We start from the raw sequence: 23,032 nt of genomic DNA, 5'->3' as shown, positions 1-23,032 counted from the left end.
GCTGCTAGGGGGAATTTACATAAAGTCCAGACACTTGATCACATCAAGTCACCTTCTTTTCATTCCTTTTAGTGATATGGTAGAAAAAGGATGTACAGGAGTGAGCAAGAAGAAGTGGTTTTAAAAGAGTATGGATCCAACAAATGATGAATAAACTGGTATATCTATAAAATATTATATAGCAATATAAAGGAATGGAGTATGTGCACCTACTAAAATGAGGATGAACCTTGAAAACATTATGCTAAGAGAAAGAAGTTCATCAAAAAAGACCAACACAGTATAATTGCTTTTGTATAAAATTTCCAGAATAGGTAACTCCGTAAGACAAAAAGCAGAAGAGCACTTGCTGAGGAGCAGGACACAGTAGGGGAGAAACGGGGAGTGACTACCAATGGGTATAATATTTCCTTTTGGGGTGATGATTTTCTAAACTTATATCACGGTGATGGCTGCATAACTCTGTGAATACACTGAAACTATTAAACTGTACACTTTACACAGGTGCATTTTGTGGTATGGGAACTATATCACATTACAAATGTTAAGGAAAGAACAGTCCCAGACCCACACTCTAGAAGTACTCACAGGGATTAGCTCCATCAGTCACAATTAACATCCGGAGAGAACTCAAGCTCACATCTCTTTGGTCCCGGTGTGCCATCATAGCCCAGTGCAAGTCTCGACATTTTACTAAAGCTACCTTGGCTACAATTTCAAAAGGAATAAAGTTAACACACACATACATGCTAAATTTGGTAGATATTTAATATACTATAACAAAAACTTTTACTTATTTTAGGGATCATGATTTTCACTTAGAGAAAGTAAAAAAGGTTTCAAAGAAATTATGCCAGGTGTCCAAGGCAGCAGCAGTCAACTGAACACACACTGTTTTGCTCACTGTGACCTGAAGACACAGGTCTAAGGAAGCTTTGCATATCGAAGCACTCAATAAATCTGATTCAGGGCTCAATTTCAAGCAAATTCATCTCAATTTCTAAGAAAGGATGCCATGCGAGATGAAACTGACAATACACCTAACTTTAGCAACTGAACTCTAAGATTTGTCAAGCCACCAAGGCACAGAACTATGTCTTTAGAAGGGCAATTTGAAAATCCCTGGAATCTTAGTTCAAACAGTCACATACTTAAAGCTTAGGTGCTATGTGTAACTACCTTTGTGGGCATGCACTCTTTGGACCCAAGAGAGAGGGCAGGTCTTCATAACAGAGTAGGGCACACTAATTGTATGCATCTTATTCATTATATTCTGAAAAGCAAAGAAAGATAAAAACTAATCAATACTGGATATATTTATAAAACCAGTCTGATATTTTGTTAACGATTTTAATCATACATGTAATAAATATTCAAATACATGCTCTTTGAAAAAAATTTAAAATATTAACTATAAGAATGAAGTCTCCATTGCTATCTACCCTTAAACCTGGTCCCTTCCTCTCCTCCTCAGAGATTACCACTATGATACAGCCTTCCAGGCCTTTTTCTATGTATTTACAAATATATTTGTCCCCATGGAAACAAAGTATTGTTAACATGGAAGACGTCATACTACACATATATCTGCAATGTACTTTTTCATTTAAACTCCTTTAGAGATAAATCTGTGTATATCAGTATGAGCTCTACACAATTCTTTCTGAACTGCTGCATACATTCCATAGCATGACTACACCACAATTTATTCAGGCATTTCCCTATTATTGACAATTTTTTGCTACTACAAACAATGTTTCAAGGGACATAGTTACACTTCCCTGGGTATGTGTACAAGTGTTTCTCTAGGGTAAATACAGAACTGGCACTACTGAGTCATAGGATATCTGTTTCTTCAATTTAACAGACACTGCCAGTCTGCCCTCCAGCCCACTCAGTCTTTCATCATGCTCATGCTCCTCACGCAGCACAAAGGGCTAGGTATTATAAAACAAGAAATCAGAGTTTCCGTGTTACTTATAGGAGGTACTGCCCTGACTTGTTGGGTATTTTGAAGAGTTAAAGCTGAGTGAGTTGACAGGGTCATGCGATCTGGTGTCTCCTGCCACTCAAACGAATGACTGTACTCAGGACCTCCTGTCCCCAAAGAGACCCAGACTGGCAGAATAACTAAGTCTTGGTATTTAGGCTGATTATTTTTCTTACCACCTAAGTGGCCCAGAGAAATCAAGATACCATTATTATCTTCTTCCTCCCTCCTCCAAGTTCCTAGGTATAGTGACAAACTTTTGGATTTCAGGGAAAGAATGGTGTTTATAACTAATTCTTTGCACTTGTCCCTCTAACACCTTATGAGGTTGTTTTTTTTTTAACCTCTGATAAAAAAACAAAGTGGGGAGGGCTTCAGAAAGGAGCTATGAAGTATGTACACTCAAGGAATAGGCTCTTACTAATTTTGGGGAACGTGAATGAACAGGGATCCTCCTCCTTCTCCATGTTTCATTGTCTACTCTTTCTCAGATTCCTGCAATGTGTAAGGAAGTTCAACAAGATACTCTCAAAGTCCTCTTCAACTCTAGGATCCTGTACTTCTTTTCTCTCCCCTCCCAAACACCAAGCTGCATATGGTAGCTTTTCCTGCTTGAAATGTCCCCTCTCTACCTGCAACACAAAAATCTCTATATGCCTCAATCGTATGCAACTTTTTTTGAGAGAGAGAGAGAAAGAGAGAGAGAAACATCATTTGGTTGCCTCCTCTATACACCCTGACCAGGGATCGAACCCATAACCTAGGTATGTGCCATAACCAAGAATCAAACCTGCAACCTTTTGGTGCACCAGATAATGCTCCAATCAACTGAGCCAGGGCATTATCTATTTTTCAAAGTGCAGCTCAACTGCCACCTCTTGCATAAATAGGGTCTTGATGCTAGAGCTGGGAGGAACTCAACCTTTCTCTAACTCTCCAGCACGTTGCCTGTTCCTTGATTATGGAAATCAGCCCGATCTACGCTACTACTCTATTCTTTAATTGTATCGTGCAGTCATTCAGTACATTTTGTCCAATGGAAAAGTTAGATATTATTACCCACAGTTGTCAAGTTCTAAATATATTTATGTAATCCTTTCTTCAGAAGGAGATGAGATTACTCTCAAACATACTTTTTAAAATCATAAATAAATAGTCATTTGTAGAATCTTTTAGGCTTTGAACCATCATAGCAGATGTTTTAAGAATTATAGATCTTAAATTTTCCCATACACTATTATGTGAGGAGTATGTCCAACCACACAATAAAGAAAATAAAATTACATTCTCCTTTTTAAAAAATTACCATTTTTATTATAAAATAAAATTCTTCTGGAAATTATTATTGATCTTTTGGGGACTTAAATTTCAAACAAGCACAGAGTGGAGCTCTGGTTATGCAGCATGCACACTGGCCTGAATCTGAAGATTTACACTAAAGGCCTTAATTCCAAATAGCTTACCGCAAACATGCCATGCCACAGCCCAGCATCCTTCTTAAAGTCTAAAACATTTACTACTGTCTCTCCTAAAAGAGAAAAAATGGGGGGGGAGGGGGAGATAAGGAAAACGTCTTTAGTGTTAAGTAGCAAAATCACGTTACTTGCCTCTATTAAACAGCTGATCTGGTACCTTTAAAGAGATCACTAAAAGCTCTCCGAGTCTTTTGATTACTTGCAGATCCCCTCAAATTGGCGGGGGGACTGATCAGAGTGACACGGTCATAGAAGAGACAATGAGTTCCAAACTCCTTACGACTCAGATTCTATCTTCTAGGAGTTAATACTTTTTTCCCAATTATATAAGGAACTTTGGAAGTTTCACAAACACACAAAAATTATAATTCCTATAGAAAAAAACGTTGGTATATAGATCTACATATTATAGCTCCACACACACACACACACACACACACACACACACACACACATATACTTCTAAGCCTCCTATGTTTTTGTGTTTTGATTTGTGCTTTTTGGTAGCTGAATTACTTTGATTCTAACTCCAAAGATACAGCTGGTGGCAGCTCTATATACATGGGAAGATGGAGCTACCTGACATTCTGCAGCTAAGAATAAACACATGGTTTTAATTAGTTTTCTATTTCTGCACTCTAGAAATCATACTTTACATATTTGGTTTGCCCAGTATTTTAGTTCCTTTAAATTGCAGCATATTTGTGAAAAAAGAAGAAAGCAAAAGCAAGCCAAGGATGTGTCTTAAAACATTTTACTCTGGGGAAAAAACAAAAACCAAAACCATTTCCCCCTGAATTTGGTCATTAACCGGAATCCAGTCATCGAGCACTCTGCTTGTAGTCACACACATCTGAAGCTCACAATGAAGGCAGTCATGGGATGCAGTCTGACCTTCAGAATAATTGCAGGCCTGGGACAGAGCTTGGCAGTGAGACAACATTGCAAGGCGGGACACTGTAACTCCCATTACACTCCCTTCTTTGCTTGTTTTATACTAGAAAAAACACACACACACACACACAAAAAAAAAAAACATAAGAAACACAATAAAATGGATTATTTCAAATGACAAAATTAGAGTCCTAAAACAGAAAGATAAAGCCATGATAATGAGCTGAATTTAATATACTTTGGATGAATATACGAGCCTGTACCCTTGGACCTCAAACTCCAATCACCCAAAGATAGGATTGTGGAATGACAAAACTCAACAAAAGAATGCGTGAAAAATTCTTTAAAGTTTCATTAGTCATCAGTGTGAAGTGGCTGCTAGAGAAGGTAAAACAAACAAGCGACTTGAGCTGTATTATCAGAAACAGTATCAAATACAGGGCAAGCACAGCCCTGCAGAGGTAAAGGTGCGAAAGCTGCCGTCTGTGTCAGAAACTCCCAGTCTGGGAGGGGGAGACCTAGAAATGGCCTATTCACTCCTGCAAATCAATCAACTATACTTTGCTTTTACATCAATACTCCATTTAAGTTGCTTTTTTTTTTTTTAACCAAGATCAGCAACTTTTTGATTATTAAATCAAAAGGACATAACATATACTTTATTTTATCAGAACTTTCTATAACACTTCACATTTCCCTTCCTGGCACCTTCTTCCTTGGCATTTGTGATGATACTTCTCTCTTATCCATATTCTCTCGCTCTCTCCACTCCATTTTCTCTGACTATCCCTTAAATGCTGGCATTCCCTGCAAGTTTTCCTCTCCTTTCTCTTCTCATTTCACTGTATTCAAACAGGGTACCATACTCCTGATGACTCCCAATTCTCTATTTCCAACCCAGGCCTCTCTCCAGAGATCCAGACCCTTTGAGCCAATTGCTCTCCTTGAATAGCCCAAATCCTATGACTCTGTGGGTCTAACACTGTATTTTTCACCCTACCCCTCACCCACAAAAACTCCTCTTGTTACATTTTCTTAGTAAAGGATCCCACCATCTATTTACCCAGGTGCCCAAGTCAGAAACCTGAGTCTTTCTTGCCTCCTTCCTGTCCAGAGTCAGTCACTAAGTCCTGCCACTTCTACTTCCTTACTGCCTCTCAACTATGGACACATCCACATTTCTCTATCCCCATCACCACAAGCTTGAGCTCACCCAAATAACTGTAAAAGCTGGTCTCCCTGTTTCCCTTCTTAATACAAGCAAACCACATAAATCTTTTAACAACACATTTATTCTTATCACTTTGTGACTGACAACCTTTTAATAGCTCTCTATTACCCACAGGATAATTTAAACTCACAGCAATGTACTGTGGTTAACAAGAGGGTCCCAAGTGAAAACTGCAGATTAGTTCAGAAGAGCAGAAGCCTAGAAATGTAGAGGGTAGTAGTTGTGCCTGAGGCCAGAGAGCTAAGCAGAACCCCTCACTTGTTAGGAAGAACCGGTGAAGAAGATGGGAAAGCAGTGGTCAGTGAGGCAGGAGAACTGAGAGGACGGAGTGATGAACCATTTAATCACTGAGAGATAATAGGGATTAGGAATTGATCACCAAATCTGGTATTTTAATCACCTGCTTACTTGTCTTGTCATTTAAATATACTCAGATCTCTTCTGCCTTTAAAAACAACCCTCCTTGTATCCAACATTACCACATCATCTCTCAAAGCCACTCTTCCCTTTTATAGCCGAAGTTATTACCACAGCGCTCAAGGTTGGGTGGATTTTTTCCCTAAACCTTTTTTTAAAAATTATTTGTTTGTTTATTCATTAATTTAGCAAACAGTTGGTGAGCATTTACTAGTATGTCTTGAGCAGGATGAAAAAAATAGTCAAGGGCATAGCTTTCAGTGTGAAATAGATGTGAGACTGAGGCCCAGCTCTGCCATTTTTGGCTGGTAACTCAAGACTGTTTAAGTCTTAGTCTCCTTATGTATAAAGCAGGTTTAATACTAACTCCCACTGAGAGGACTTGACAGGGTTGATTGAAATAATGCATTTAAAGCGCTTAGCCTGGTGTCGGGTATGCAGTAGGGCTTAATCCCTCAACTGAATCATATCAATCAGTCAAGTTGCTACACTAATCTTCAATATCATTTGTTTCTTCCTGCTCTTTATTGTTTATCTGTTAAATCTGTTCTCTTTAAGGACAGCTATTTCACCTCCTCATTTCTCCAATCTCTTGCACCCCACCACCTGTACTCCAAGCAGCAGAAAAATAACTGGGTCAGTTTCTCTGCCTGTGAATCATTTCTTAAACCTTTGTACCCCTCCAAGTTTTTTTCTTAAATGTTTACGTTAAAAATAACTAGAATAGAAAGCCACTACAAGACAATTTCACAGGCCAAAAGACAGAAATCTAACAAACTAGAGGAAACTTCTAACATTAAAATTACAAAAGTTGGTTTTAAATTTTGTAAGATACCACCCAAAGCCAAAGAAAAAGCCAGAAGGTATGTTCCAGTCGCAGGACTTACCTCAATGTATGCTGGTTCACTGCCAGCAGGTGAGATGTGGGGCTGCCAGTCTTTAGGAGGCTTTGAAAGGTACTTGGAATCTGTTACAACCCATTTGAGCCGGGGCCAACCTAAATCAAACCCAAAATAAAAATGGAAGCCATGGGGAAGGAATTGACATCGAACTGGCCATTTTAAACATCAAGAGACCAAATCAAGGCCATTTTATAATCAGTAAAATATTTAGTGATAAATAGTATAGTTTTCAGTGATAAAGCACTAGACATTTATACCTTCTTAAAAAATACAATTGTTCCACATGCTAATTCCAGACCTTGACATTACCTCAACAAATGGGAGGTCCATTTGGCAGTGGAAGTCCACTGAGGTTAGTGGTCTATCCTCTGTCTCTACATGTAGCATTTAGCTTTAATGAACAGAGTGGTAGCTTTTTCCAACCATCAGCATAAAGGTTAAGGGTGTGGGCTGTGGAATCAGACAGATTTGGGTTCAAATCGCTGCTCTGCCATTTATTAGCTGTGACTTTGGGCAAGTTACTTAACCTCTCTGTGTCTCAGTTTCCTCACCTGTAAAATGGGGATAATAATGGTACCTACTTCATAAGATTGTGAGAATAAGAAAACATATTTTAAGTACTTAGCTATTATTAAATTAAAACACTAATTAAAGCACTCAACTTTAAATTTTAACTGATAAATCAGATGCAAATATTACTAACCTTTAAACTGTACAATCTCTCCATTCTGTGTTTTTGGCATCCCCTTTAGACAAACCTCACTGGTAAGAGCTAAGGCAATACCACAGCTTCCTAGCAAGAAGCCAATCTGCTGCCCTCCAGCATCCTATGGAGAAAGATAACAAGCACAGTAGGGGAGTGAACGTGAGCACATCCATGCTCCAAATCTCACACTTAGTAATGCTCTGGCACTTGCGTGATAACATTCATGGAACCACACTGATAACTGGCAACTGTCAGAATCTAGTGACAATATGTTCTTCCAAATAATTTCTACCATATAATGATTTCCTAAGGGCAAATAAAATATTTTATTAATCTGACATTGCTAATGATGAATTCTACTAGCCAAATGTGACCGCTTTACTCAAACATCAACAATGATCCTCTTTTTAACTGAATTCAAGCAAATAAAACAAATGCTAGCATGGTTAAGTTGTCTTGACCTAGCCACAACCTCAAATCCAAAAGCAAAGCAAGTCAGGTCAGAATAAAATAAACAATGTAAACGAACACCAAATGTCCAAATTTACAATGAAAGTGAATGAATGGTTATACCCAAATCCATATACTCATTATTATATTTTAAAAGAGGTAGATATGAATCTCACAACAGCAGAGAAAACAACAAGAGATACGAGTCTAAAGAGTTCCATTAAATCGGCACATCTTAAAAGCATCATCATGAAGCCAAACAAACAGTCGACCTAATAAAAGAACAACCAACCCTATGATTTCCAGAACAATCTGAAGATACTACATCCCATCAACCAGAGTTTCAGAGATGTTAGCAATTTGTTTTTCATTCCTTTAAGAAAACTTTTTTCTTGTAAATCCACAGCCTCCACCACATTTGTTTTTTCCATCAACTCTCAATAATAAACAGCATAAAAAAATTAAGGTCAAACAGCTCATGGAGAAATCATTCAGTTAAACTTGAAAATTTGCTACATACACATCACTGTAATAAGGCTGATGTGTTATCAAAGTATAATCCTGTACTCCAAAATGGTAACACACCAGCACTGCATCACCCTGGACTTACTGGAAATCCTACACTGGACGATACAGGTAAACCAGATCCCTTTACAAAAGGTCTTACCTATTGCAAATGTGGATTATCTAGAGTCCCTGAAGCAATTATAAATGGTAATTGAAAAGTCAAGTATGCCTCCATGATTTTTAAGTGATAGTAGTATAAATATTTTATCTTTGAAAACATGTTATTTGCATGAAAGTTATAAACATTAGTAAATAATTTTTCTACAGCTTTCATGTTTTTAGAAAGTGAGGCTGAGTGCTTAATAAAGCAGCACATTTCTAATGTTGTGACCAAGTCAGTCGATGCAAGAACCCATGTCAAAACAGGCCACATTCTTCTTAAATTTAGCAATGTTACCTTTCTGGTAAGAGGTACCTCTATAGGCACTGGAATTACTTCTGCCAGGAGACATCCATAAAAAGCCACCATAAACATGACGGGGTCATTGTTGGGGTAAACCAGGGCTACCTAAAATGCATAATGACAGTTAATAACAGAGAAATAAAAACAGACGAACACTTTCAATGTCACTCTGTAAGACATACATTTATATATAAAACACCTATCATGAACACAACAAATCAAAGTATTTAATAACCTAAAGAAAATTAAGTTATTGAGAAGGATGCACAAATCTAAAAACATCTCTTGTCTTTCCTAAGATTATAGGAGACACATTTTGGGTACTATAATGCAATTCACCATCATCCTAAGCATTTTTCACTTAATTCGATTAGTGATTTAGCAGGAAACACCTCATCTTAAGTAATAAGCTAATTACCTGTGAAACTTAAGGCAATTTACTTTGGTGCAGGGCTAAAGCAATAAAATAAATGTAACAGATCTCTCTAGATAGAGCAACATATTAAAGAATAAGCCTTACATCTCTCAAAGAGAGCCTACAAGTGTTGAGTGACTCAGTTACCACCTTTGGGCCAGCCTAAGATTTCTTACTCTTTATCAAATTCATTGCATTAATCCTTACTGAATCAACAATGCAAGTATTCTAGCTTGAAAGGCATTTGGTAATAGGTGTAAGCAAAGCTGGCAGAAACCATTATTGATAGAAAGTTGATTCACTTACAAAAGATAAACAGTAAAACTTCTGTATGTTCAAACCTGTGACCTTACCTGCAATACACCATAGGGACAACTGATTCTTCCTGATCTACTCAAAGCACTATCATTGTAGGGTTTAGTTACTTGGCTTGGAGATTTATAAATTAACATTAGAAACTTAATTATGTCACTGGGCTCTTGCTTTCCCTTCTTTTGCTTTCAAATTCTCTAAACTCACTCCCAAGATAAATTCAATTCTTTTTTTTTTTCTTATTTTTAAAATCTCATTATTTTATATTATTTATTTTTTGATAAATTCAATTCTGAACCTTTGAGAGTTCTAAAAAAACACAATCTCCACAAGACATTTAAACAACCCATTTTCTTCCTGCACACAAATGTCCATGTTGCTAGGAAGACAAAAAGTACTTTCCTGGAGTTCAGTGAAGACTAGGAAACACTCATGGGCCACATTTGCAAGTTGAAGCCATTCTTTAGGTGTCCTTTGCCACAATGCAAAAATATTTTTAAATGGCTAGTTTAAGGGATTCTGTAATCGTGAGCCTCCTAAAAGCAAGTCTGTTGTATAGTTGGTGTTTCATTCTACAAATTTCTAATGAAAAGTAATATTTGATGGTAGGAAGTAATCATAGGATGGTAGAAAGTTATCAATAGGAGCCCTAGCCAGGTAGCTCAGTTTGTTAGAGCACCGTCCCGATATGCCAAAGTTTTGGATTCAATCCCCAGTCAGGGCAAACACAGGAACCAACCAACAAAATGCATAAATGAGTGGAAAAACAAATTGATGTCTCTGTTTCTCTGTATCTCTTTGTCTCTCTCTGTCCCCTTTCCTTTCTCCCTATAAAATCAACAAAAAATAAAATAAAATAAAGTTAGGGAAAAAAAAAACCCTTCAAAAATTAAAAAAAAAAAAATTAATGTCACCTCCATTTAAAGATAAAATTAAATCATGTTAATTTCTTTCTTCTTACAAGTAGTGTGAATCTCCCTCCCTTTCTACATAAAACCACAAAAAATGTTTTAAAAAATTCTATGGGACATTTTCCAAAGTTAAAAAAATCAAAGTAAACTTTATTGCTATTTTTGTTGCCTGAATATTGAAATATTTACTTCCAGAAAGACTTAGGTTTCACTCCTTTTAGCATATCAAGAGTTTACTGACTAAGCAGCTACGGAAAGGGGCATGTGAATTTCCTTCAATTGCTGAATGCAAGAATTAGTACCTGGTATTGGACCAACGTGGGTTGGGACCAAACCATTTTCATTGCCTAAGAACTAAAGTTATATAAATTGTACTGTTGTATATTAAAAATCCACAATGCACATGTTAGAAATCAGTAAAACATCACCTCCCTAAAACCAAAAATCCAATTACCCTGTCTCCAGGTTTTAATACAGGTTCATTTTTGGTCCCCAGTTTATTAAGCAGTGTGTAAGCCAACTTTAAACTTCTACTCCACAACTTTCCTGGAAAAAGAAAAGAAAACAGTCATGTAGCAAACCATTGGCCTACCTCAGCAAAAGGGCATTCAGTTCCTAAGCACATTTAATAAGACAGTGGCTACTTCAAAACGATGCATCAGACAAGCACTGCCCCCCAAAAGACAGACCCTCTCCCACAAAAAAAAGCTTTTATATTCACCCTAGGTTATGGAAAGCCAGTCCTGCCTCCAAACAAAAAGAAAACATTACCAGAGGTTCATTTTGGTTTGGATAATTTTTCAAATTCTTTTCTGAAGTAATCTAAATATCTTTAGAAATAGTTTGATGTGAGCTGATCACATTTAAAGGGAAGGAAATAACTGTTCATCACAAGATTGAAAATCAGAAGACGACATCATTTTAAGGTTTTTCTGAAGAACCATTTACATATATGGTATTAGATACTTGAAGTAACTGCAAAGCAAAAGTGTTACTCAAATAATGAAGCATTCCATACCATTGTATTCCGGTAAAAACAGACAATAAAATGGAAATTAGCTATGTGAAATGTAGATATACTCAAAGATGTTAAATAAACATGCAAGGATGTAGCCAGCTTTCTTTAAGGGTTATATGGATGAAATTAATACACAACTTCTGAAATGAATGCTAAAACTATTTGTGGGGTAGAAAACCTATTCTTACTCTGTTCATGCTGCCTCCCTTCAACCATTCCTAGAAATTCATATTTTAGATTATGAAACAAGTACGAGAAATCGTGTTATTTTCAACAGATATGTTAATGTTACATAGAACACACTCAGAGGGGCATCTAAGGTTTAAACTCATGTCAATTTGTACAATTCTTTACATAAAAACTATTTTTCCTCTAAAATTATTTCATATTTAGGTCTACAGACAATGTGTTCCACTTGTGAATGGAAAAAGGAATCTGAATAAACTAGTACAAAATCTCACAGCCCAGGGTAAATCCATTCCTCTTGTTCCTTAAATAAAAGTAAAAGTTATTTTTTAAGAATTTATAAAAGAAAAATAAGTTACTTTAAAAAGTTATTTGCAAAAGAAAAATTAAAACTTTAGCTAGGATACAAAATTAAATGGAAAAGCATTGATTTTTTTTGTTGATATTAAAATTATGTGCCTATTATAAGGAAGAGGCAGGACGAAATAAATGACAAAGATCTAAAAAGTAATCAATTTCAATTTTTGGATAAAACTATATGGTTTTTGCCATTAATCCTGCCCAAAGGTCTTCCTAAAATCCTCTCCTAATGTTAAAACACCAGTGGATATACAAAATCTCTTTCTTCTTTGTGCTCTTTTAAATATAAGCTGGCTGGCAAATGTCATGTTAGCAAGTGAAAATATTTGGCAATAGTTGTGCTTAAATCTTAGGATCCTATGAAAATAAAAGACCTCTGAAACACAGTGGCCAGCAACTGCTAAATATCAAGCTAAAAACACCACCCATAATAATCTGAAGAATTATTAAGAGAAAAGGAAGGAAGAAGAATCTCGTAAACTCACCGTATGTGAGAGTATAAACCGGTTTCCCTGTTACATCCAGCGCAGTCAGACAGGGGCACTTTGCTTGAGTGGTGCCCCAGCGCTGCAGGGCAGACTCAAGAGCAGGAGGCCAGTTACAGATGACTCCTAAAGGCTCACCCTTCACAGGGGTCATCTGCCGTCCCTCAGGCTTGGGCTGGTTGGGGTCTGGCTGAGGTACTGAAACAAACAAACAAACAAACAAAAAACATGCCAGTTGGCGATGAAAATAAGGTCTGATGTAAGGACAAATACTGACCAACCCAACTTAGGTCACTAATCCCAAATATGTTTCCCTTTGTCTTCACTCTGAGAAAAGAAAGGACGTTGTTAGAAGTGGTAATCCACAAACTGGGTCTTAATTCATTTTCCTACATAACTGTAAAATATTTAATATATTTTATGCAACAAGCAAATTCTGACCCTGACAAAGCAAATCACTGAAAATATAAAAGGCACAAAGCATAAATTTTCTTTTAGCAATTTCATACTTTTTAGTAACCTTGTTTTTAAATCTTTAATTTGTGTCCAATAGAAAGCCAACTTCTATTTCATCAGGTTATGTTCAGTGAAAAAGCATTGAACTGTGAGTCAGGAAACCTTAGGCAAACTGAGTTACCAGAGTCTTATTTTTCCTCATCTGTAAAATGGGAATGGTAACAGTTATACCACAGGGTCAGAATTAGACTTAAACCACTAATGGGCACGAATGCTCCCTTCCATGTGTCTGTACCCTGTGCATATGGCCAATCCCTTTGCCTCCTAGTGAACTCATATTCATCCCCCTCAGGATGCAACTCAGTTGGCACATTCGCTGGGAAGCCATCTCTGGCCGCTCCCGCCTCAGTGCTCCCACACTAGGTGGTAGTCCATCTTGTTACAGCACTGAGGACCTTCAAGGGCTTCTCTTATTGTACACATTTTTCTCCCCCCTAAGCTTTTGAGTGATGGCATGGTTCTTATTCCTCTTATTGCCTATAGTGCCTAATACAAAATGGCTGCTCAATCAATTTTGATTAAATTGAACTGAATTTGGGGTGCATAAAAAAGCTCTAGATTATGAACATAATCGTTCCAGAAAAAGGCAGTAAATAATATTTCATATTCTTTCACATAGAAAAAATTAAAGTCCTCTTGACATGGTGTGTCAGTGACAGCAGCTGTGGCCGGTGGGCAGAAAGCGCAGTCACGCATTATAAAAGCTGGGAGGGACTCCTGGGGAGCGCTCCCTGCACCAGACCAGACTGCGCAGCTCACGGTTCCAGTGCCGGGGGTAAAAAAAGCCACATTGCTTCTGACTGTGGGGGTTGAGGCGGAGGAAGAAACTGTTGGTTTCTCAGCAGAGTCTGTTTGTTTGGAAGGCCGCCACAGACCTAGAACATCCCCAGACCCACCCACTCTGGGAACCCCAACCAGGGCAACAACTAGAGAGATGCGAGTCCCATAGAGGAAGTGGGAGAAGTGCCTGGAAAAGGGGCCAGGGCTGAGCAAGTGGCATTGTTCCCTCTCAGACCCCTCCCCCACATACAGCACCACAACATGATGAAACAAGTCACCCCTACTGACGAATACCTAGGGCTCCGTCCCTTACAATGTAACAGGAGCGACACAGAGGCAAACACACACAGGGGCCTATCAAGATGAGGAGACAAGAGAAGTATGGCCTGAAAGTAGGGAACAGAACAAGGTTCCAGTGGGAGAACTAAGTGACAAGGAGATAGTCGATCTAAGAGACGCAGGGTTCAAAACACTGTGATAAAGATGCTCAGACTTGACAGATATGCTTGAGTACAGCAAATGCAGAAGGGAAGAAGTGAAGGCTAACCTAAGTAAAACAAAAGAAAATCCACACAAAACCAGTGGTGAAGGGAAGGAAACTGGGGTTCAAATCAATCATTTGGAACATAAGGAAGAAATAAACAGTCAACCAGTGCAGAATGAGGAAACAAGAACTGAAAAAAAACAAGGAGAGACTTAGGAACCTCTGGGACAACTTTAAATGTGCCAATACCTGAATCATAGGGGTGCCAGAAGGAGAAGAGGAAGAGCAAAAAATTGAAAGCTTATATGAAAAAATAATGAAGGAAAACTTCCCAAATCTGCTGAGGGAAATAGACATACAAGTACAGGAAACACAGAGACTCCCAAACAAGCTAGACCCAAAGAGGACCACACCAAGACACATCATAATTAAAATGCCAAAGGTTAAAGAGAAAGAGAGAATCTTAAAAGCAGCAAGAGAAAGGCAGAGAGTTACCTACAAAGGGGTGCCTATAAGACCATCAACTGATTTCTCAAAAGAAATTGTGCAGGAAGAAGGGACTGGCAAGAAGTATTCAATGTGATGAAAACCAAGGATCTACAACCAAGTTTATTCTATCCGGCAAAGCTATCATTTAGAATGGAAAGGCAGATTAAGTGCTTCCCAGACAAGGTAAAGCTTAAGGAGTTCATTATCACCAAGCCATTATTATATGAAATGTTAAAGGAACTTCCTTAAGAAAAAGGGGATCAAAACTATGAACATTAAAATGAAAACAAACTCAGAACTATCAACAACAGAACCTAAAAAAATAAAAACAAAAACAAACTAAGCAAACAACCAGAATAGGAACAGAATCATAGGTATGGGGATCATTTGGAGGGTTATCAGCTGGGAGGGGGAAGAGGGAGAAATGGGGAAATGGTACAGGGACTAAGAAGCATAATTGGTAGGTACAAAATAGAGAGGGGGAAGTTAAGAATAATATAGGGAAGAGTGAAGCCAAAGAACTTATATGCACGACCCACGGACATGAACTAAGAGGAGTGGGATTGCTGGAGGGAAGGGGGGTGCTGGGTGGAGGAGAGCAAAGGGAAAAGAAATTGGGACAACTGTAACAGCATAATCAATAAAATATACTTAAAAAAAAAAAAGAAAAAATTAAAGTCCTCTTAATTTTTCTGCAATAATCAAGTATTATTCAAATATTAAAAAGCAAAAACCCTACATTTCACAACAGGAAAGATAATTTACACGTGGAACAAAAATGTCAAGTATTTACAGAGTGCCAATTATGTACACGGAATGTGGTAAACAGTGAGAAAATAAGTACTGCATACAAGTATGTCATTCTCTGACAAACATTTATTCTTTCTAATAATGCTAGGTACAAGAAATAAGAGTCTATGCTCTCTAGGAATAGCTAGAGTACTATGGACACACACACACACTCACCCCTAAGTAAACATGAGCAGGTCATGATAGAGATATGTATAAAGAGGGGAGGCACAAGAGGGCCACATCACCCAGCTTAACAAGGTGGGGTCCACCACCTGGAGGAGGTAATGCCTGAGAGGAGTCTTAAAGGAAGGGTAAGAATTGGCCAGGTGAATGGGAGGTGAGAGAAGCAGCATAGAAGGGACAATGGACAGAATGAGCAACAAGTATTAATTAAATGGGCAATTGAAATATAAAATAAATTGTATTTTATAACTCAATTTAATGACAGATTTGAGAAGCTCCCTGAAATGTCTTGATTCATTTTTCTACTGATATAAAAACTAATGAAATAGTTTCCCTTCCTAAATCACTGCCCTAGATAAATAATATCTCGGCTGCCCTGCTTGGTATATTTCCAGACCCTAAACCAGATTATCGGCAGCCATCCGTCTCGAGAGACGATGGTGTAGCTTCTTAAGAGTCTATCTGCACCGCCGAGAATGGTTGTGCAGTCCGACTAGGGAGTGACACGGTTATCTGTCTCCTCCCATGTTGAATCGACATCTTGCGATGACGCTGGAGTGTCCTCTCCAGTGAAGCTGAAGCTACAGAGCCTGGGCAGGGTGATATGGACGGTCTGCTGTTGCCCATGCAGCAGACCCCCCCTCTCTTCGCAGCTGAAGGGTCCAAGGGAAAGACAGAGTCAATACAGCTTGGCTTCAGGTGCGCCGCAGGAGTTGCCGGTGTTGACTACAACGTCAAACCGCCTTCGGGACTCCGGCTCCGGATTTTCTGTCGGGGTTTACTCCCTTAGCCTTTCCCCTGAAGAGGTATGCCGCAAGGCAGCGGAGGTTTTTGGAGTCAGAGTTTTCCTTCTCTGATGTGCCCTGACTGGAAGATCGAACCAGCGACACTTAGCTCGCAGGCCGACGCTCAATCCACTGAGCCAAACCAGCCAGGGTACCCTAAACCAGATTAAGTGGGGAAAAAAACAAACAAACCCCACAATAAATGAATATGGGTGATTTTAAATAAATGGTTTTGGTTTTGCAGACAGACTGTATATATGATAGGCACAGTCTTCTGGTATAAAGGTCTATAGATTATTGCTATCCACTAGACCTCAGCACAGACCTTGGGGCACACTCTTTCAGACTTCCAAAAATATATATGCTATCTATTTCCCAAAGGTAATCTTATTCAAATAAGGAACTGTTGCCTATTTATAATTAGTGACAAGCTGTTAGGTAGCTCTATTCTGCCAATGAAAATTGCTCCAGTATGATTCCTATTAAACGTTGATCATAATTTGCCTGGTCAATATACAGAGTTAAAAAGACTGGTGAGGCTATTACTGGCATGAGCACCTTGAACATCAGCACATTGAGAAAGATCCCCCTAACTCAATGAGTTAAGTATCTCCTAAAGAAACAAAAATTCATCTTAACTTCATGCGTCAGATGGACAGCTGCTTCCTGCTGCATAAAGTGGACTAAGACTGGATCTAGACTTATGTGCCTAGATAGAACAGACCTGATGTGATTAAAGCTACTATTAGTCTCTGCATGGAAAAATGGAGTACAAAGCTACCAAGGCTTAGTTTTGACAAAAGTTTTTGTTAGGTAGATCTATTTGTTACCTGGCTTTAATAATTATCAAATGGTTTCATTTATGCCCCCATGTTATTCCCCTCCCAATCTTTCCTAGAAATCATAAGATTTCATCCATACCTTTTTTAAATTACTGAATGAATAAACCACTCTTACCACTTCCTCTATGAAGCCTTCCCTAACCACACAGATGGAAATTATTTTGTCCCTCTTCAACTGACTATATTAGTTGATACATATTTACTGGCTAAACTCAGTTTTCACATGTACATATTTCTGTACCAGTCTAAATTATAAACAACATGAAGGAGGAAGGAAGTAACTGTATTTTAATGAACTTTTTCACCATCTACCACATTATCTTAGAGAAAGCAGACATATATATGTGTTGACTGGCTGATTTAAGAAAAGGTCTAAGTTATATCAATAAAGACTGGACAAGCTTTTGAGGTTGCATATGACTTCAATATTCTAGGATAATGCCAAATATAAAAAATTTTTAAAATTATGTATTTGGGAAAGTTCCAAATTTCAAAGGGCATATTTTCAAGGATAGTTCAATACTCCATAGTTACCTCTTTGCTTTTCTCTCCCTTCCCCTCCTTATTTTTCATCTGAGATCTAAAATATAAATGATCCTTATGGAAAAAGAGCTGAGAACTATGAACTTTTTCAACCAAAAATGGTGTCTTGCTCATCCTTAAGTACTATAGTACCTGACATGTAGTAATTACTTAAGAATTGTTTGTTTACGGAATGTGTGTTCTTGGTACTGTTACTACTACCTTCCACAATTTCTTCAGAGTCATCCACAAAAAATTCTTTTAAGGGAGGCCTTTTGGGTCGTTTCAGAGTGTTGAGAAGCTGTTGGATTTTTGTGGATACTCTGCTATTGACAGGAACACCTATAAGGGAAAAAACAGTAAGTTAAGATTAATTGATTGATTTTAGGGATATTTTAGTTTATCAGTTCTCTTAGGAACTTTTATTTCTAATGATGTTTGGCCTTTGCCCACAGTCTCATCCTATTTCAACTGAGACAAATAAGTACAAATATATCCATAAGTTTTGACAATAGAGAACAAATACGGTGCTTAAAGATTTCATCTACTCTCCCTTTCATAGCATTCTTTTCTTTCTCCATTCTAAGCTTTTTGTTCATAGTATCTTCTGAAAGTACAGACTAAGTCTGAACAACTGTCAGTGCTGCCACAGAGCAGGCTGCTGAAAGAGGGCGTTCAAGATGGCGTGTGTGTTACTGGATTTCTACCAAAAAGAACTCCCTACCATCAGCTGTATCCATAAGGCTGGACCTGTTGGATCCTTTGTGCATGCCTTTAACTATCCCCGAGGGGGGCAGGTCAATATTTGCTGGGCGAATTGAGGAAGATGATGATGAAGAAGAGGTAGTTGTAGTGACGTCAGGGGGAGCAGAGAAATTCTCTAAGAGGGGAGAAAACAAAATTTAGAATTATGTTACATTAGCAGTAAAAATAAGAATTTTTAATGTTTTTTTCTTTTTCTTTTTAACAAGAAAACTATGTAAATAAGGCATGAATGCTTGTAAAACCACCTTTCAAATCTAATTCTACTAGCAAGATATAATGAAAGAGCAAGAGGTTAAGCCAGGGCTTATACACTTTCTAAAATTATTTTTAAAAACTCAAAGTAGCCTTAGCAAGATTAAATCCTATATCACTAAATGTTTCTCAAAAACATTCTTTTCTACATAGAAAGACTGGTAGAAAACCAGTCATATAAAAATAATCATAATAAAATAAAATTTGCAAGTGACTTCAAAATGAAGCCAAGTATGATCATATAGCTACTAATAGTCTAGTCTGTTGAGCATTTCTTCATGTTTATGTTGGTTTATCTATAATATTTCTTTTTCTGTTGAAGACAGGAATAATATCTTGGGGATGGGTCAGATCACTCAAGTTTTCAGATGAAGAAAACCAGATAAGTCTACTTCTAATTTTTATACAATGACCTATAGGTAACTTGGATCTACTTCACAGACAAGGTTCTTCCCTTGCTCTAAGCATGATTAGTGTTACTGTATTCTGCTTCATGTAGGAATTCTTCATATAAAGAAACTGAGTGATATAAATTGAGGGATTCTTAATATAGAGAAAATGAATGACATAGTTGGAAGAGAGCCATTTAATAGGGGAGTGTTACAAAAAAACCTTAGAAGAATACATCTGGAAAAGTATGAAAAGAAAACTAGAAATAAAATATACAATTCACAAGAATAATAAAAAACCACTCAAAACTATAAAAGAGGGAAAAAACCATAATATAAATCACTTCTAAAATCAATTTGGAAGTAAGATCTCTATGTCCCAAAAGTCTGTAATTACTAGTTCAATAATTTTTAAAGTTTTAAATATAGTACTAACTAAACAAATAATAAATATAGTACTACCACAAGTATATTGCAGTATATCCCTTCTGTAGGATACTGTAGTAACAAAGCATTAAAAAGAGACATTTTTATTTGACCTAGAAATTCCTCTTATAGGAATACATCCTAAGGAAATAATGAGGCAAATGCACAAAGCTGTGCTCAAGAATGCTCATCCCAGCAGTCTTCATAATAGCAAACAAATGGGTAATACTTAAATGTCCAAAGTTGAGGAATGGCTAAATAAACCAGGACATGGCCATACAGTGGCATATTTTGAAACCATAAAAAACAATAGTATAATTCTACAATATATTAATGATATTGTGATAAACACTGCTAAGGAAAGCAGATTATGAATGTTATGTTTAGTACAATTTCATTTTTATAAAAATAAAACCTACATATTGATATGCAAATAACATCTAAAGGATACAAAATAAAATGATAACACTGAAGTGTTACTCATGGAAAGTGGGTTTATAGATTATTTTATTTTTTATCTGTATTTTCACATTATTCTATTAGAAACATGAATTATTTCTTTTAAAACAAACATCTAAAAGACAATAACGTTGAATAAAATGGTTTCTGGGAGTACCTGAACAAATACCTTTATCACCACAGAACAGAAGAAGAAATAGAAGAATATAAGATCAGACAAAATCATCTTGTAAACAAAAATTCGGGTAAATTTCACTGGGTATCAGGACAATCTTTTTAACAAGTGAAATTGTTCTCTTTTAGATCAGTGTGAAAATAAAGCCTGACCTAACTATGGCTCTGTTGCCAACACTCCCAAATAGAAGAGGTGGTGAGAATGCTCACCTGTAGCTGCTTTAGGAGGTTCAGTGAGTTACGGGGCAGAGTTAAGAGTGCAGGACAAATCATTGCTATTTGCACTTGGCCTTTAAAGGTGGGCAATCATACCCTCAAGGCAGTGATATTCTTTAAAAATTACTGGCTTGAATTATAATTTTTCCAAGTTTTCCTTTTCAATTAATAAAATAAAGATAGGCATGCTCTCCCTCCCAAGAGCACAACTGCATCTTTACCCTCCCTTTCTTCTTTCCCCCAGGCCCATTACATTTACTTTTCTCTCTCCTAAGCTCCAAGGGCCTTTTCTTTTAAAAGCCTCTGTAACTTTCTAAATAAATGTTCTCTTAAGAGTTTGAAAAAAATAAATAAAATTAAAAGGTCACAGATATGAGAATTAAGACAACAAAATGCAACTGATTGCCAAGAAAAATAGGAAAAGTATAACAGACACATGACATGATGTTCATATACATCACTCAGTGCTTATATCAACCAATTAAGCAAAAGCAGAGATCTAAGCTATATCCTTATCTGCAAGTGCCACAACCTCTTAAAAAACACACACAAAAAAACATAAAGCAGAGCCAGCCAAGCAAAAGCTACATATGTACCATACAGGTGCCAGCACGGTGCAGCGCACAGAGTCCCAACACCCTCGGGCTGCACACTAGTTGCAGCAATCACACAGCGGCAAGGACAACAAATCCAGTCTTCGTGCGAAAGACAAAACGGCCTCATGAAATTGTTTTAGGACAGAATTTGCTCAAGTTTATTTTTTTCTTTTTTGAGAGAGAATGTAGACAACAATCCCGGGGAAAAAATCTAAGATGTTAATATTTTAACACCTTTGAACAGGTAGAATGTTCTTCAACAGGGATAAACCCTCGCTAGACTGGTGTTATATCTTGCAACTTGAGTATTGCTTATGGAAATAGCTATGGCTTCAGGTGGGCAATACCATGCACCAAAACGCAGGTGGTATCTATCACCCCAAATGTATTGCTGGTGTGTCATTCTTTGCCTCATTAACTGTCATGTTCTTTCTAATTCTACTTTTCAGGCCACTCTGAAAAACCTGATAAAAATCATAAACTCTTTCCTGGATACTGGGAGCCAAATAGAACATTATTTGAGCTTCTTGGGTAGACCCAGCTCCTACCTATTCGAGTATTGGCAAATACATCAGCTAGAGACCCACTGGTTCCTTTGACCTCTCCATGGGACAGCGTAGAAGATGCAGATGAAGAAGTGGACGATCCCTGAATTGAACGGTTGATCCAGGACTCAGCATTCTGTAAGCTCTGTTGTAAGGCAGCAGAGAGCGCAGCTTGGCGTCTCAGAGAGCCCTCATCCTCGGAGGCTGAAGACGTGTCTGTGTGGAATTAGAAAAAAAGTTGTTCTCGATCCTGCCTAGAACAGAGACCTTTCACTTCCTTGGTCATTGATCACACATTCAATTTTGACACCAGCAAAACATTCACATTTTTGAGGTAAACTAGTATGTCAAGCTTCTCCAGAATCACAAGGAAAGGTCAATAGACCAAAGCCTGCAAAAATAAAACAGTCTAAATCTATAGCTAATTTAAAGTTTTTTAAAAAAACCCTTTTAGAACATTTAAACTTCATTTACTGTTTTTCTGTTCTGAGTTTAATCAATAAGTGTCTTTGCTTATCTTACTTACATTCAAATAATTCTGAAGTGCTTATACACTGTCCTCAGTCTCTTAGAGAATCTTGTGATAGGCTGCTATACTGATTCTGAAAAGTATTTATTAATTAGTGTTTACTGAAAAGGAAATAATCTTGATAGGGAGATATAAAAGCTTATTTTTATTAGCAACAACTTAAGTGTCAGTGAGAGGCTGGGGAACTTCTGTGGAGTAAGAAACAATGCTTAGCCTGGAGCATTCATGGTTTTAGTGAAAAAGACAGCTGGTCACTTGGCACAGGTAAGCTTTCCAAACATGACAGGAGAGGGCACTGATCTGTACTTCTCTTCTTAATTCTCAGAGAAGCATTGTGAGAAAATCACTGATGTCTGTATTTAGCCTGATTCTGACTTCAGGAAAATAAGGCCTAAATTCAAAAAGCATGCTGAAAAAAAAGAGAGAAAGAAAATTCAACCAAATATAGGATAGCCAAGGGAAGCCGACGTCAGGGGTTTATTCCCGGGCTCTAAGTTGATGAGGCATACAAGTTAAGGGGCATTTGGTCTGATGTGAGACAAACCCTTTTAAATGATTTTGGAGGT

The 23,032-nt window shown here is 37.5% G+C and overlaps 1 protein-coding gene across 1 annotated transcript in view; it reads right to left on the bottom strand.

The window, feature by feature from the left end:
- DIP2B (DIP2 acetate--CoA ligase B (putative)) overlaps positions 1–23,032 on the bottom strand; it is a 223,562-nt gene that overhangs the window by 54,033 nt on the left and 146,497 nt on the right. Inside the window, exons 5-16 of the mRNA XM_090273151.1 lie at positions 21,941–22,153; positions 18,840–18,995; positions 18,338–18,457; positions 12,723–12,920; positions 11,128–11,219; positions 9,030–9,140; positions 7,613–7,736; positions 6,895–7,004; positions 4,360–4,462; positions 3,454–3,518; positions 1,180–1,273; positions 589–708 (exon numbers count right to left, since the gene is read on the bottom strand). Of these exons, the coding sequence (XP_090129277.1) occupies positions 589–708; positions 1,180–1,273; positions 3,454–3,518; positions 4,360–4,462; positions 6,895–7,004; positions 7,613–7,736; positions 9,030–9,140; positions 11,128–11,219; positions 12,723–12,920; positions 18,338–18,457; positions 18,840–18,995; positions 21,941–22,153 (1,506 nt within the window). The remainder of the gene's footprint in view (positions 1–588; positions 709–1,179; positions 1,274–3,453; positions 3,519–4,359; positions 4,463–6,894; positions 7,005–7,612; positions 7,737–9,029; positions 9,141–11,127; positions 11,220–12,722; positions 12,921–18,337; positions 18,458–18,839; positions 18,996–21,940; positions 22,154–23,032) is intronic.

The sequence above is a fragment of the Furipterus horrens genome, unplaced genomic scaffold (genome assembly GCF_987537825.1).
Source record: "Furipterus horrens unplaced genomic scaffold, mFurHor1.1.pri manual_scaffold_4, whole genome shotgun sequence".
NCBI lineage: Eukaryota > Metazoa > Chordata > Mammalia > Chiroptera > Furipteridae > Furipterus > Furipterus horrens.
Note: the sequence above shows the minus strand (reverse complement) of the source record. Positions and strands in the feature narration are given on the sequence as shown.